This window comes from Sebastes umbrosus, chromosome 1 (assembly GCF_015220745.1).
Source record: "Sebastes umbrosus isolate fSebUmb1 chromosome 1, fSebUmb1.pri, whole genome shotgun sequence".
Lineage (NCBI taxonomy): Eukaryota > Metazoa > Chordata > Actinopteri > Perciformes > Sebastidae > Sebastes > Sebastes umbrosus.
This window is the reverse complement of record NC_051269.1, coordinates 35,482,468-35,498,716: the sequence shown is the minus strand read 5'-3', so window position 1 is coordinate 35,498,716 and position 16,249 is coordinate 35,482,468. Positions and strand designations below refer to the sequence as shown.

Genomic DNA, 16,249 nt, shown 5'->3' with positions numbered 1-16,249 from the left:
AGATACAGCAGTCAGACTCGGAACGCACCAGTTGTGGAGTCAAGAAAAAAATTATCATTGACCGGCATCAGTTCTGGAAAATATGACACCGGTGATGATGGCACTGTGTGTGTGGCGGTTAAATGGAAAATATTACGGTTTGTTTTCATGTACGCTGCTTCTGTGTTTACAGACACAAACTAAGACATTAAAACTTGTCATTAAATTTGACCTGTTGGCAGTCTTTGGAGTGCTTTTGCACATATATTGCTCTCTGTGCTCTAATGGCACCAGTTTAAGCAAAATGAATGCTTTTAAAACCTCATAGCAACAACATTGTGTCTCTCAACACACAAGCCTCCATGTGAAAAAAACTTTTGGTTTCGATTTGATTGGTCCATTCATGTCTTGAGCCTTTGGCTTCCACTTCCACTGAGACGACTTCTTTTTACACTATTGACATTTGACATTTTGTGTTTGACCAGTTTGTCCAACTGAACACTGAATAAGTGCAGTTTGTAAAAGACCAAAGTTACATAATTATACAATAATAGATGTTTTAATTCACATTACTGTTCCTTGTTCATTTGTGTGGACTATATGACAGTTATACTACTTATATACACTTATGAGACTGATGTGGTACGTGCACACTAATAAAAGAAAATCACTTGACAGATGTGCAGCCATTAACCATGCTGCTGCTGTTTACGTGGCCTGAGTCTGAAACAAGCAGTGTATTATGTTAATAGCTTCGACGTAAATGGGTTCAGGTCCATTTACATAGCTATTAACGGGTAATGTCAAGTCAAAACAACATTGCTCTTTCTTCTGCATTTTACCCACACATTGTGACCTTTCTCTTCTCCTTTGCTTTAGTCCCTCTCTTTTTAGCCTCATCTCTTTAGCGCTCTCTCGCTCACATTTCTCTTCCGTTCATCCTTTACATCGGTCTGTTGTTGCTCTCTTGTACTTACCGGTTTGTCGCTCTGTCTTTGTCTTTAGTGCCTACCACCCCGTGCTCTATTTATGCCCCACCTTCCTGTAAAATAAACGTCGTACCACAGCAGTACCTCGGCGTCCTCGTTTGCCACTTTGATCACATTGTAGGGGAACTAAATGAGTGCAGGGAGTTAGCTGGAGTGAGCTGCAGGTATCTGTGCCTCGCCACCCCGCTCCCTGCAGGGCTCCCGTTGATGGACAGAACAGCTCTCGTCCCTTCAGAGGACTGACATGTCACACAAGAAGACAGATGTTAGTCTGCAGTTTTCCTGTCTGCAGCTCCTGCCAAGAAAACACACACCCGATGGGGAGAGAGGATGGGGAGGGGTTGCTTTGAAACATAAGGTTATTAACACGGGGCACAGCGGCCTGCTGACGGACACTGCACCAGCTTCATTCAGAAACACATTATTGTATGATAACAGCAATAGGCTTGCCGCGGTACTTTGTGTTACCGGTGTGACACGGTGTTAGGGCACCGCCCCCACCATCGTTTGCTTTTTTTTTTAGAAATTAGGGCTGTCACAGTTATTGCATTAATAACACGTTAACGCAAATTTGTTTTATCGCCACAAATTTCTTTAACGCATTAACACAACTTGCAATTTTTAGGTTGTAGCGGGCTCAGTTTTAAAGCTAGAGCGAAGAAATTTGACGTGACGGAGGCTAAATAACGCTCCAAATGTACGCTAAATTTTGACGAGAAAAATTGTCATGGCCATTTTGAAATGGGTCCCTTGACCTCTGACCTCAAGATATGTGAATGAAAATGGGTTCTATGGGTACCCACGAGTCTCCCCTTTACAGACATGCCCACTTTATGATAATCACATGCAGTTTGGGGCAAGTCATAGTCAAGTCAGCACACTGACACACTGACAGCTGTTGTTGCCTGTTGGGCTTGAGTTTGCCATGTTATGATTTGAGCATACTGTTTTATGCTAAATGCAGTACATGTGAGGGTTTCTGGACAATATCTGTCATTGATTTGTGTTGTTAATTGATTTCCAATAATGTATATATCCATACATTTGCATAAAGCATATTTGTCCACTCCCATGTTGATAAGAGTTTTAAATACTTGACAAATCTCCCTTTAGGGTACATTTTGAACAGATAAAAAATGTGATTAATTTGCGTTTAATTGTGATGAACTATGGACAATCATGCGATTAATTTAGATTAAATATTTTAATGGATTGACAGCCCTAATAGAAATAAAGCCCATTTAGTTCATTTTCAGATTAGCAGCAGTCAGATTTCACACACAGGACAGAAGAAAGTTGATAGACAAGACGATGGCGGAGGATTTGGTGTCAAAGCAAAAGCATAAAGTGCCTATTTGGCAATATTTCGGATTTAAAGCCAATGCTGTACGGGAACCATAACGTTAATGAGGGAATCGCCGTGCAGAGGACGGAGTGGTCACAGCCGGGTGGAAACCTGCGGCCCCGCAGCGAAGGCTCGACCGGAAAAGCTAGACACACAGCCATCTAACGTTAAAGATCAAATTAAGCGCTGTACATATTTAGCGTCATCTTTTCTTGTAAAATGTCCGGCGTAATCTGTAACACCGGTGTTGTCACAAGTTTATTAACCGATGGGAACATTTCTTCACCGTGACATCTCTAAACTGCAATCACTTGCAGACATTTTGAGAATCTGCAAAAACGCTCTGCAGCACAACGACAATACAAGAGCTCAAAAACAAACACACATCACGTTGGTCTCTCCAAGGCCCTGTTGTCATCCCCCATACATTAGCTGGCTCTCAGGTCTCCCGTTTGGTAGGAAAAAGCCACGCATCTGAAATTGTCTTAACAGCTGTAAATAGGCTTTGCAGGGTAAAGCGGCCTGTCTCTCAAAGAGCTGATTTCTGTAAGCAGCTTAATGTTTCCACCTCCTCATTCATGTTGCGGGTGAGACGTGGAATTACTTCTCACACATCCCCTCTATCGTATTAGGATGATACTAATGTGCCAGTAGAAGTGAACATGTAGCCCGTTGTCTGTTGCTAGGGTACTTTGCATAAATGCAGAGTCGTGTTGGTGCTAGTTGGGTCCAGAGAAAGGAATTGTACAAGTGGAGTGAAATGTACAAAAACATCGCTGTGCTTTGTTGTAGGGACCTCCAACCATTAGGCAAGCTTCATTACTCATCTGTGGAAATGGCATCGCGAGTAGTGCTCTTGCCCACCAGTGCATTAGCAGCAGCAGCAGCAGCAGATGTTGGTGGCTTTTAGAATATAGTTTGATCTGCTATTGTTCATGCTGAACTGATGAAAAATGTAGAGTCAATAATGAGAAGTGAGCAGCTCATTTTTGTGAAAATATTTTTATGGAGACAACCCTCTGCAACCCAGAGTTGGTATTTTTCTAGTTAACTGTCTCTTGACACAAGTAAAAGTCTTTGCAGAGGCTTCGTTGTGAAACAAAATGATTGTCCCTACTGATATCCCCGTGGTCATTTAGCACCCATCGTTCCACAACACCATTATCATTACCGTCACCCCTCTGGTTGTACGGCGGTGAAAAACTCTCAGCCAGGGATTTGAACTGCACCTCTCCGTCGCTGAGAGGAGACCAGGGCCATCTCAGGATGTCATTAGAAGTGCTGTCTATGTCTGAATGCCAGGTGGACTTGTCCTCTAATGAGGACTCGGCCGTCATGCAAGTTGCGACTGGGTGTCACACCGAGGTGCCACTGTCGGTCCGGGACGCTGATATTCTCCTCCGCTGAGTAGCGCTGAGATGGCATCATTAGAGGCAGAGACGGACACGGGGACGCTGGGCTTAACCAGACACGACAGTGAGATGGTAATGATATATTTAGTTGTCGCGAACAAAGAGGTCAAATTGTTATCTGTGACTTTTTTTTTTGTGTCTAAATCTTTGTTTGTCCGTTGTTATACAAGTCCAAACATTTTGGTCGTCCAGACATGCCACTAGCAAGAGGACTTTGTGGAGCGTGGTTAGGATTTATCAAATGTTTGTTGACCTTTCAACCTCAACTGAACAGGAAAACATATTTTGGCTTGAAGAATTCCACGGCCATTATGTGTCAAGGTAGATGGAAAACTGACGGTTTTATTTTCTGTCCTTTTGGGTCACCTGCCATCACTGCTTGAACGGAGAGCCATTTTCTGTTTGACATTTTCGCCGTCAAGCAGAATTGGAAACGGTAAAAGTTTATGGAAAGCTGAACTGGTCCAAGATGATGCCAGCATAGAGTGCTGAAGGGATAACTTATTTTTGTAGGCCAACCAGGAAGTTAGAATTGCACAGGTTCCCTTGACAAAAAGCTAATGGGATTTGTCCATTGGAAAATAAACTCTGTGGAAAACAAACGTTTATGATACTTAAATATTTTGTTCAGCAAGATAATCTTCACCAATGAACACCACTTTTATTTTTTTGATGTGTAAATGCGATCGGCAGAAGTAAAAAGCTAACGTTAGGCTATAAACGAACCGGAGCACAGCCAATAGGAACGCTCTCTCAATGAACTGACCTGTGATTGGTCAAAGTCTCCCGTCACTGGCTAGATTTTCTAAAGCCTGAAAACAGAGCCATGAGGAGGTGCAGAAGTCTAGTTATCTCTCAGAACACTTGAATTACAATATGCTGAAAGGTTATTATGAGATTTTTGCCCAATGATGCCAAAAATGTGCTTCCTACTGCCACTTTAATAGTCTCATTTAGACACTTGTTAGCGACCGCCTTTTTTAAGACATACTGTATAAAGGCTTCAAAATTCACAAGTGGGTTACTTATTGACGAATTTATATTGTAGAACAAAACGTTAAAGTTTCTTAAGCTTGTTTTAACCACAGACCTTATTTCAGGCATCTTACTAAAAACTAGGGCTGTCAATATGATGATAATGCGTTAACGCAAATTTGTTTTAACACCACTAATTTCTTTAAGGCTATCGATCTTCCGGAGGTTGTAGCTCAGTTTTAAAGCTAGAGTGAAGATACTGGCATCATATGAAACTAGAAAACGTAATGAATTCATTGGTACCAACCAATACTAGCTTTTCGGAAACAAGGCTAAATAACACTCCAAACTTGCGATACATTTTGGAGAGGAAAAACTGTCATGACCATTTTCAAAGGGGTCCCTTGACCTCTGACCTCAAAATATGTGAATGAAAATGGGTTCTATGGGTACCCACGAGTCTCCCCTTTACAGACATGCCCACTTTATGATAATCACATGTAGATTTGGGTCAAGTCATAGTCAAGTCAGCACACTGACACACTGACAGCTGTTGTTGCCTGTTGGGCTGCAGTTTGCCATGTTATGATTTGAGCATATTTTGTATACTAAATGCAGTACCTGTGAGGGTTTCTGGACAATATTTGTCATTGTTTTGTGTTGTTAATTGATTTCCAATAATAAATATACACATTTGCATATAGCAAGCACATTAGCCCACTCCCATGTTGATGAGAGTATTAAATACTTGACAAATCTCCCTTTAAGGTACATTTTAAACAGATAAATATATGCGAGTAACTATGCACAATCATGCGATTAATCATGATTAAATATTTGAATCGATTGACAGCCCTACTAAAAGACCCATTACAAAATCCCATTGACTTCGAGACGAGGGAACCGGAAGTGCTTAAATGCTGACTCATTTCCCGGTTTCAGGACTCATTCCTGCAGCACTATATTGCCGCTGTGGTTAAAAGAATTCATCACACAAGGAGTCTAAATATTAAACATGACCTATTCCATTTACTGGCCTTGCCTGTGCCAAAGTGTAATTAAAACATAATGTGTCTGCATGGCTATTACACTGAGGATTGTACAGAAACAAGTGTTGGCCTAACTTGACCCTTTCATACACTTTTTTATGCTATTTAAAACAGCATGCACATATTCAGTTTTCTGCTTGTGCAATTAGTAGCCTAAAGCTAATCCGATAGTATTAATATCCTGCATTGCCTTCGGTACTTTTGGCTATAGTAGGTTATGAGTTCATTGTTCCCAATATCAGTGAGCCATGGATGTGACACAGCAAAAAAGCCCTGTGGCGCAGTGAGTCAAAAGCTAGCGCCGCTCCAATAGCTTTCTGTAGCTATCAATATGCAGTTGACAACATAATTGAAGTTATTTAAAGACGTACCATGTGCCACTAGATGGAAGCAAATGGAAGCACAGATTGTTGTTCTTTCTACTTATAGTGCAGCATTACCCCTGAGTTATGAATTATATTTCAGCTGCTTGGAACTAATTCCAAAAAGTACTGGGAAAGGAATAATTACATGTGTACATTATTTGTTTTAATGGTGTTTTAGACTGACTTTTCAGACCTTTTTCTAAGTTTGGCAGCAATCAACACTCTCGTGCATCATAACCTGGAGGTGTTCTGTCATGTTGAGCAGAGATGCTGAAAGTTGAGGTCTTTTTTTTTTTTCCCTCTGGTGTTAATGGCATTTATCCATAGGAAGGCTCCGGCTCTCTGCGTTGTTTGATTGTGGCAGTGTGCGCTTGTGTTTGTTTTCTCCTCTCTCCCAAGAGTTTGATTAGTCGTCTCCATTTAGCCGCCACATTACTTTCATTACAGCACACATGCACGCTGGGGAGGGCCGTCCTGATCTTTTTCTCTCTCTCGCTCCATGCAGATGGTAGCCACATCTTACTCTCTCTGGATTGGCACACAGCCTACATCTGTCCCCTACCAGCCAGCATCACCCCCTCATGGCACAGCCCTCGAAGGCTTAATTAAATATCAGACCAAAGCTAACTCTGCTGCTGGCCACCCATGGGCTACATGGAAAGGGAGGAGGGTGGGCGGAAGAGAATAGGCCTTTCAAAAAGTGCACAAAAAGAAGGAGGGTGAAAGAGACACTGATTGTAGAAGTAACATCCTTTTTTTTTTGCCAGCTGCTGTCACTGGCAAGCAGACTGGGAGTTGATTTGCTCTCATTACTGGGGAATGAGTAGGGCCCGAGGATGATGACCGCATTACTCCGATTGCCTGTGATGTGATTGGAGATGTTGTGCAATGTTAATCTCCTCCCCTGTGTCCCCAAGATACAGAAAATAAATGGAGATGAAAATCTTACTCCGCATCGTCACAGTGGGCCATGTATGATTCAAATAGAAGCGGAGAACTGATTATGCAACCGTGGTCCCCTCCCCCGAAGTAAGAGGTTTTCATCCGGACCAATAATATAATAACCAAACTGCTTTCTGCAGGAGGTATTTATAATTACTGTGGCTGCAACAAGTAAAGGCCTGTGTCCACTAAAGCGTTTTTTTCCCCCAGATGAAAACGACAGGCGCTCTTCTGAATACGCTCATGGGGAGCACTTGAGAGCGCTTTGGAGGCACACGGTTTTTAAGCTGAGACGCTTTGGCTGCACCTGGGACAATATATCTATTTCCCAATTCGATACTATCACGATATTTGGGTGTCGATTCAACATGTGTTGCAATTTTTTTAAGTATTGCGATTCGATATTACGATTTTTTGCGATTTTTGTTAACTTTTTTAACACAAGACCATGGGGAAAAAGTTGAATTATACACTTCTAGGGACTTTTTCTTTGGAAAATATCTAAATTAAAACAGTAATCGTGTGATTTTCAGCATGTATGTAGTCAGAGATGTCCTGAAGTCAAATATATCATTGTCATGAATCATTTATTAAATTGTTTCCAGCAACCCAAAAATCAAAGAATAAAGACATTTTCCTCACAAATTAGGGGTATTTTCTTTTTATGATTTATAAGGGACATGTAATGTTTTATACTTCTGGTGAATATGATCCTATCAATCTTATTTCCATATAGTATGTATTTTGTATATCCTTTATTTTTGAAGAATGGGTATACTTCTGCTAACTTTGCCAAGTCTGTCGTAGCTCTCCCGTTCTCTTTATACATCCATGGTCAGCGCCGTCAGGATGTCATAAATGTCAATATATGGGTGTTCTACAGTTGTAGCATCGGCCGATTTGACCGCGGAGATGCGAGTGGCGGCTGGCTTGACCGCATGTTATAGCAATACGATAACGTTAGCATGAGTTAGCATGCAGCTTTAACCATGTCCAGCTCTGCTTTTCCTGCCAATGTGTTTCAATACTTTACTGTATGCGTAGTGTTTACCACTTTGGATTTAAAATGTGAAGGTAAAAGTTGTACCCCCTCCGGCATTTTCTGCTTTGACATTTTGAATCACTGCGGTTTGTTTTAGTTTTGACGGATACGAAAGGGATATGACGTCACGTTAGACTACAACAATACAAGCCGTAACTTCCTTCTCCCTCCGGATAGACTCAAACGAAGCAAATATCTTGACTCTCAGTCACCTGAAAAAAACATCAAATGTGCAGACGCTAAGCGCTTTGTCACGCTACTGGTATTTTTACCATAGCGTAAATACGCGGCGCTCCCATTGCAAAACATTTAAAAAAACTATGTTTGCCTTAGGAAAAAACACTTTGGTGGACACGGCCCCTTAAGAAGTTGTTATGTATCTAATGCATATACAGTACACCCAGTAATGAAGACATGCTTAAAAGGAAGCACCTTGGAGAGAATGTACAATATATTACCATCTGAGAGAAGATAATCAAAATGCGATATGCATCACCTTTCATTAGCGTGACCTCTGTTTACACATTTAATATTGCATTTTTTTTTCTCCACTGTATGAAAACCCTGAGCTCTCGCTCTGACTCTCCAACAGCGCTCACTGGTGTCTTTACTGATTAACTTCAGACATCTGCCCTTCTTTCCCCTTTGCTCATCGCAGTGTCTGGGTTGAACATAAAGGCATGACTTGTCTCTGATTTTTACATGCCACTACTATTGTTCCATCCGCTCCCCGCTCTTTTGCTCCGCACTCATTAGGGACCAACCTTTGTCTGAGTGTTAGAGGCCATCTCATGTCTGTCATACCACCCAGATAATGGCCGCCCTGCTCTTTACCATGCACCATGTTCGCTCTGATCTTTGAGGACATCATTATCCTCTCCATGTGTTTCCAACACAGAGTGGTGTCTCGATGTTAACCAGAGAATTTGGTCTACAGAGATGAGATTTGTATATTTTTTTTTCATCGTACAGTCTTTGAGATGCAGCGTGAATGCGTTTTTATCGCAGCATCTCTTCTCTTTCTGTCTCCTCTTTTATAACATTTCCTCTTATTATCAGCGTATTGTTCTTTCGGCGCCCATTCATAATTGCTGATATTGCTACAATATCTTGTTGTGCGCCGCATAATAAGCATATTCGCTATCAATTACTGGTGCAGCAGGAATGAACACCTGCCTCGTTCTCACTCCATTACCTCTCCTGGCACATTACATGCCTTTTCATTTATTTCATTTATCTTCGCTTTAAAAACATATCTTGTTTTTTTTTAAGGTCCTCATCAATGTGTCAATACTCAAACCTCAAAAAATGCAATCTCCCTATTGGGCTACGTCTTTGTTCTTCTATTTATTTCTTTTTTTTCTTCGTTTAAAGCAAAAGTCATTTCCTCCGTGCCGTCCCTCTCCACTGCACATGCCCACAGGACACTCTATTTCATCTTGCTTTGAACTCTTTTTAATTTTGCGCAGTAGCAGTTTTTTATTAACATATTTATTCATTTATGACTCGTCTCGGAGCCCTTTTGCATATGAGCACACCTTTATTCTCTCTTTCTTTCTCAGCTCTCCTCTCTGCACAGAGAACGGGCCTCACTAATGCAGTGTTGGTTTAATCCCTGCCACCCTGTCAGAGGCTATTTTCTCTGGGTCCTTGTCTCGCTACAGCAGCAGTGAGCATGGCCAGAGTTTTCAAGCTCTCTCCGCTCACCAGCTCCTGTCTAGACGCTCTCCACACCGCTCGTAGAGATTTTTTTTATTTTTTTTTACGCAGTGAAGGGAGGAGCCGGTCTCCAGCCCTGAAGGTCAAGATGTCTTTCTAGCCATCGCACGGCGGATCATCCCCTTCCACTCTCCCTAACACCCACTTCCCACCCTGATGGCAGCCACCTGTCAATGGCTGAACTCCCCCACCTAGATAATAATAACCTAGCCAGAGACCGTCTTTCATCAAGTGTCCTCGCTCCATTTGAATAGAGGGAGATTCAGGGGCAGGATGTTGAATAGACAGCTGAGGGGCCTCCTCCTGATGTGAGAGCTCTTGCAAGGTGGCGGTGACAGCAGAGGGGATGCAGGGTGGTTGTATAATTGGAGCAAGGTCATGAGGAAGTTTCCAACAGTTGTGCTGTTGCTTATTTTCCTTCTTGCACTGAGATTGTAGCAGAATGCCAGTTGTATGAAAATAAACCAATAAACAGTTCAAGTGTATTTTGTATGTGGGTGGTATCTTTAGTCGTGCTCGCCGCATAGTTCTTAGGTCTGCCTCCTCTTAGTCCATTAGTCGACTAATCGGTCGTTTTGGTCTTAGTGGACTAATATTTCTTTAATCCATTATTGATTTTTCGTGCTGAATGACTTATTTCCAAGAAATTTGTGAGCACATCTCTGGAATATCTCTACAGCTATTTGATGGATTATGTTGACATTTTGTGCAGACATCAATCTTTCCAAGGAGATGCAGCCTACTGACTTTGGTGATCCTTCGACTTTTCCGCTAACGCCACCATGAGATTTGAAATGTCCTAACAACTATTGGATGGATTGCCATTTAATTTGGTACAAATATTCATGGTGCCCATACGATGAATCATTATGATTTTTGGTGATCCCCTGTGCTGGGCTGCCCCCTCTTAGTCGATTAGTCAGCTAATTGGTTGTTTTGGTCTTTGTCGACTAAGATTTCTTTAGTCGATTTAGTCATTTTTTATGTTTTTTTTTCTTGCTGAATAATTTCTTTCCAAGAAACTAGGAGGACATCTCTCGTTAACACAAGATTTAAAGTGGTGCTATTTTTGGAGAAACTCAATTTTACAGATCTGTCGATGAAATCAACTAAATCAACACAACACAACACAATCAAATGAGTGTTAGTCGACTTAGAGTTTCTTTGTTCGAGGACAGCTCTAATCCCCTGACTTTTCATCTCGCGCCATCAAGAGGACAAAGATTTCATTTATCCAGTAAAATATCTCTACATCGACTAGACTGGCAAACATTTAGAACGGACATTCGTTGTTCCCTGACAAAGTATCCTGATGACTTTGTTGATCCCGTGACTTTTTCCTGTAGTGCCACCATGAAGTTCACATTTATGGTTTTTGAGTTAAAAGTCTCGACAACTTTTAGATGGATTGCCATGAAATTTGGTTCAGACATTCATCCTCTGACGTTTCCTCTGGCGCCATCGTCAGGTCAGCATTTTAACTTGTTGAATACTTGCAATACTACTTGTAAAAATTAATGACAGTCCCAGCACCCTTAGCTGTACTAGTGCTGTGTTTAGGGCTAATATGTAAATGTTTGCATGTGAACACTGTAAAGTAAATGGTGAACAGGGTAAACATTATGTAAGGGATAATGTACAGCGAGCCGTACATTATCGTATTTTATTCAGCCTTTATTTAACCAGGTTCGTCCTATTGAGATCAAAGATCTCTTTTACAGGGTAGACCTGGCCAAGAATAGCAGCAACGCAGAGTTTCAACAATTATCACAAACAATTAACATCAAAGCACATAGAATTGATTAATATAGAAACGTATTAGATAAAACATTTACACACCGACATCCTGGACTCAATAGATTTTACCATAGTTTTAAACTTGTTCAGGGTTTGAAGCTTCAGATCAGTCTGTAGATTGTTCCATGCAGTTGGTGCAGAAAAGTTTTCTTTCCCAATTCAGTTCTGACTTTGGGAACAACAAAATGCAAAAAGTCCTGAAAACGCAGATTGTAATTTCCATAATTCAAATTTAAAAGAGAAGATAAGTACGAAATAATTTTACCAAGACTGAGTCAGCGTGTACATAAAGCAGGCCAATTCACTTTTGGTACGTAAGAGATCCACAGTTTGTTATAAATCTCAGAGTCCCGTGGTACACGCTATCCAGCATGTGAAGACCGTGAGCATTGTCACTGTGAGCATGTTAGCTTGCTGACGTTAGCATTTAGCTCAAAGCACTGTTGTGCCCAGGTACAACCTCACAGAGTCGCTTGCAGGACTGAGGACTCTTAGTCTTGTTTAAAAGATCTTTTATGTCCATTTCAGTATGGGTACAGTAACTCCTGTACTACATCATGATTGGTGCAGCTCTGGTTATTTTCCTCGTGGGTAGGTGCTGAACTCTGGAGTGTAAATTTTCTCTCCTTTCAGACATAATCCCTAATCTTTTCACATATTGCACTCACCCCAGCTTCCCTCAATCAGATGGACAGATAAGTATCAGACTCGAGGGAGCATTCAAGATGCTGAGTCTATATCTTACCTGTAAGTGCTCTGTCTTTCTTTCTCTTAATCTGTCTCTCTCCGTCTTTCAGATGCCAAGGAGATCGTGTTGAAAGCTCAGATTCTGGCCGGTGGCAGAGGCAAGGGTGTGTTTGACAGTGGCCTTAAAGGTGGAGTTCACTTAACAAAGGAGTAAGTATATACGCCTCTATCTGCATGTCACACTGCGAGTTACTGTAGGAGATAGATTCATATTATTTCTCCTGCGACAGGGACTTTTAGAGTGAGGAGGCTCAAAGAGCTCTCTGAAGATGCTCCCTAGGCACAAAGACACAGTCAGGATTACTTGTGTTGCAAGTAAACAGTTTTTCTTTCTTCCGGTGTCTCATTTTCAAACAACTACCCTCAATTAAATGTTGAAAAGGGGATTTTTAAGGTCGGCAGAAGCGTTTTGCACCCCATACTGAGCTTTCCTCTCCAGGGTTGATTGGGTTTTTTGCCGCTGCTGAGGTTTATTTTGTTCTAGCGTACAATTACAAAGTGTGATGGGTGTGTTTCTCCAATGACGGCTCACTTGTGCATTTCTCAAAAGGCTAAACGACGACTTGAAAGAGCTTTTTCTTTGCTCAGGCAGGCGCTGCATTTCCCTCTGCCAAGTTTCCATGTACTAAAACAGTGCTATCTTTTTAGAAAAGGTACCCACCACTTACTGCTGCCTTAAAGGCAAAAGAAGTGATTTATGACAATTGTCCCAGATATGTATCATCGTCACCCTACTTCAGGGTTCAGAATGGCCGGAAACTTTTTCAAAGTGAGATATGCTGAAGTTCATCGTCCCCAGACAGTGACATGAGTGCACAGTTCAACCTCCTCTCATCTATCAAAGGATGAGTACAACCCCGGCTTCGTTTTTATTCTCTAACAAAACCAGAGCAGGCTTACAGAAGCAGCCGCGGCATGCGCAATGCTTTTAAACAGAGAGTATAAATCGGAGTTCATTCACAGCCATGTGTAGATGTAAGTGTATCCAAAAACTGTGCTTTGTCAGAATGTTACATAAATGCCCGAGAAGTGCTGAAGCATATCTCTGTTCAACTGAACAAAACTCTGGAGAGATAAAGAAATACTTCTTCGTCTGTCAGTTCACCTGCTTTTCTCATCTTTCATTTTGTAAGTGTTCAGTGTTTTTATTTTAACTAGGGCTGACAATCAATTCAAATATTTAATAACGATTAATCGCATGATTGTCCATAGTTAATCGTGATTAATCACAATTAATCACACATTTTTTATCTGATCAAAATGTACCTTAAAGGGAGATTTTTTAAGTAGTTAATGCTCTTACCAACATGGGAGTGGGCAAATATGCTGCTTTATGCAAATGTATGTATATTTTTTTATTGTAAATCAATTAACAACACAAAACAAAGACAGATATTGTCCAGAAACCCTCACAGGTACTGCATTTAGCATTCAAATATGCTCAAATCATAACATGGCAAACTGCAGCCCAACAGGCAACAACAGCTGTCAGTGTGTCAGTGTGCTGACTTGACTATGACTTGCCCCAAACTGCATGTGATTATCATAAAGTGGGCATGTCTGTAAAGGGGAGACTCGTGGGTACCCATAGAACCCATTTACATTCACATATCTTGAGGTCAGAGGTCAAGGGACCCTTTTGAAAATGGCCTTGCTAGTTTTTCCTCGCCAAAATTTAGCACAAGTTTGGAGCATTATTTAGCCTCGTTTCCGAAAAGCTAGTATGACATGGTTGATACCAGTGGATTCCTTAGGTTGTTCTAGTTTCATATGATGCCAGTATCTTCACTCTAGCTTTAAAAAACGCTACAACCTCCAAAAGATCGAATAACAACTGAGCCCGATGGCAGCCTGTAGGATTTTTAAAAGGTTAATTAAAAATAGCAGGTTGCATTATAGAAATTAGTGGCGCTACAATGACTTAGCATTAATGCATTATTATGGCGTTAACTTTGACAGCCCTAATTTTTAATTAAAATGAAGACTGTTGTTTGAAGAACGATACTGACTTGTGACCTCTCTCCTTCAGCCCTGCTGTGGTTGGTGAGCTGGCCAATAAGATGCTGGGTTTCAACCTGACTACCAAGCAGACGCCAAAAGATGGAGTGAGAGTGAAAACGGTGAGCCTCCCCGCAGACCGAAGGAAAGAAAGATATACTTTGCTTTTATTCTTGTTTTCTTTTCTGACCTCATTTCAAGGCATTTTGAGTCCAGTAATGCAGTTCTGTAAAATTAATGACTGTGAAGGCAGTCTGGCTCTGTGGGTTTTGTTTTTTTCCTCGCTGGGTTTAAATAGTAGCCGTCCACTCTTGTTTACTGTGGGTTTGTGCTGGCTGGTGTTATGGCTCATTGCATAAATTGAACCGGGCCCACTGTGAATTTAAAGTGTTTGGTAAACAACTGTTTCTGTGTGCCACTAACAAGCAGGAATCTCATTTTCTCTACCCGCGTGCTGCATGCTGTACCTCCTCAAAACAGACATATCCAGGTGATGAAGCCTTCTCAGTCTGTGGCTTGTGTTTGGGGCCTGCTCTCTTTCTTTGTCTCTCCACATCTTTGTTTACCACTGCCACCCCCCATTCCTCCTAACTTCTGCACCTACTGCAGAGTTTAGCTGGAATCGAACGAGCATCACACTTGTCATTTTTATAGAAAGCACCTGCGGACCAAGAAGTTCACAAGCTCAGAATTAACACCATGTCTCAAAGGCAGAGGAAGAGGTGAACAAACAACAACATAAAGTGGGCAAAAGTTGAATTAGAAGTGAGAGAGAAATATATAAATTACGAAGCCAGGGGAGGGGGTTAATATTTCGAGAAAAAAGTCATAAAAATACAAGAAATAAACTTGGATTTTCTCTGAGATTAAAGTGGCAATTTTACAAGAAAAAACTCATAAATTAATGAGAAAAAAACTATAATCATAAAGTCATACATTTGCCAGAAAAAAAAAATCTGAAATATGCAAGGTTATAATGTTGTAAATTTACAAGAAAAAAACTCGGAAAATAGTGTACAAATCTGTGGTAATGAAATAGTGGGGTATCGCTTCACTTTGCAAGGTCGGATCAACCTCATCACACTTATACCACCGTTAAACACTGCGGTAACATGAGCCGCAGAGCGCAAAATTATAGTATTATTGTTATTTTATATACATATACATATCCTTGGCCAGGTCGCGGGGACAGCAGGCTAAACAGGGTATTCCAGACGTTCCTCTCTCAGCAAACTCTAAGGACATAATTCACCATAAACTGTGATTCAACACAAGCAGTTATGTTATGTGCCTTTTCTGTGTTGTTTTAGCTTCATACTGACACAGTGACAGTTAAAAGCGTCAGTGTGTAACTACGGTAACGCAGTGTGTTCAGAGTAACGTCTTCTCAACAGTTTTGTGTTAGCTCTGTTGAAATAACAGAAACGCCTTTCTGTGTTCAAAGATAGAAGCTGTTCATCTCTACTTTCCTGTAACTTCTATAATAGTACTTATGTTCATAAAAGAACATGTTAAGAACATGAAAGAAAACGTGTATACTGTATGTATGTTCCAGGACCTTCGCCTCGCTCAGTTTTCTGAGTTTTTTCTTTTAAATGTATTATTTTATAATCTGGCAAATTTGCTACTTTAATCTCAGAGAATATCTGAGTTTTTTCTCTTGAATTTATGACTTCATAATCTCGTAAATTTGTGATTTCTTTCTCGTAATTTTGCCACGTTAATCTCAGAGAATATCCAAGTTTTTTTCTCGTAGATTTATGACTTCAATCTTGGAAATTCTGAGTTTTTTCTTGGAATTAATAATACATTTTATTTATTTATTTATTTTTTACCTACAATGGCCGTAATACGCCGTCGTAGAGACTTGACGTCCAATCAGCCATCAAA

At 40.9% G+C, this 16,249-nt stretch overlaps 1 protein-coding gene across 1 annotated transcript in view; it reads left to right on the top strand.

Moving 5' to 3' along the window:
* Positions 1–16,249, top strand: part of suclg2 (succinate-CoA ligase GDP-forming subunit beta) — a 136,633-nt gene that overhangs the window by 47,566 nt on the left and 72,818 nt on the right. The window contains exons 3-4 of the mRNA XM_037774093.1: positions 12,412–12,511; positions 14,391–14,481. Of these exons, the coding sequence (XP_037630021.1) occupies positions 12,412–12,511; positions 14,391–14,481 (191 nt within the window). The remainder of the gene's footprint in view (positions 1–12,411; positions 12,512–14,390; positions 14,482–16,249) is intronic.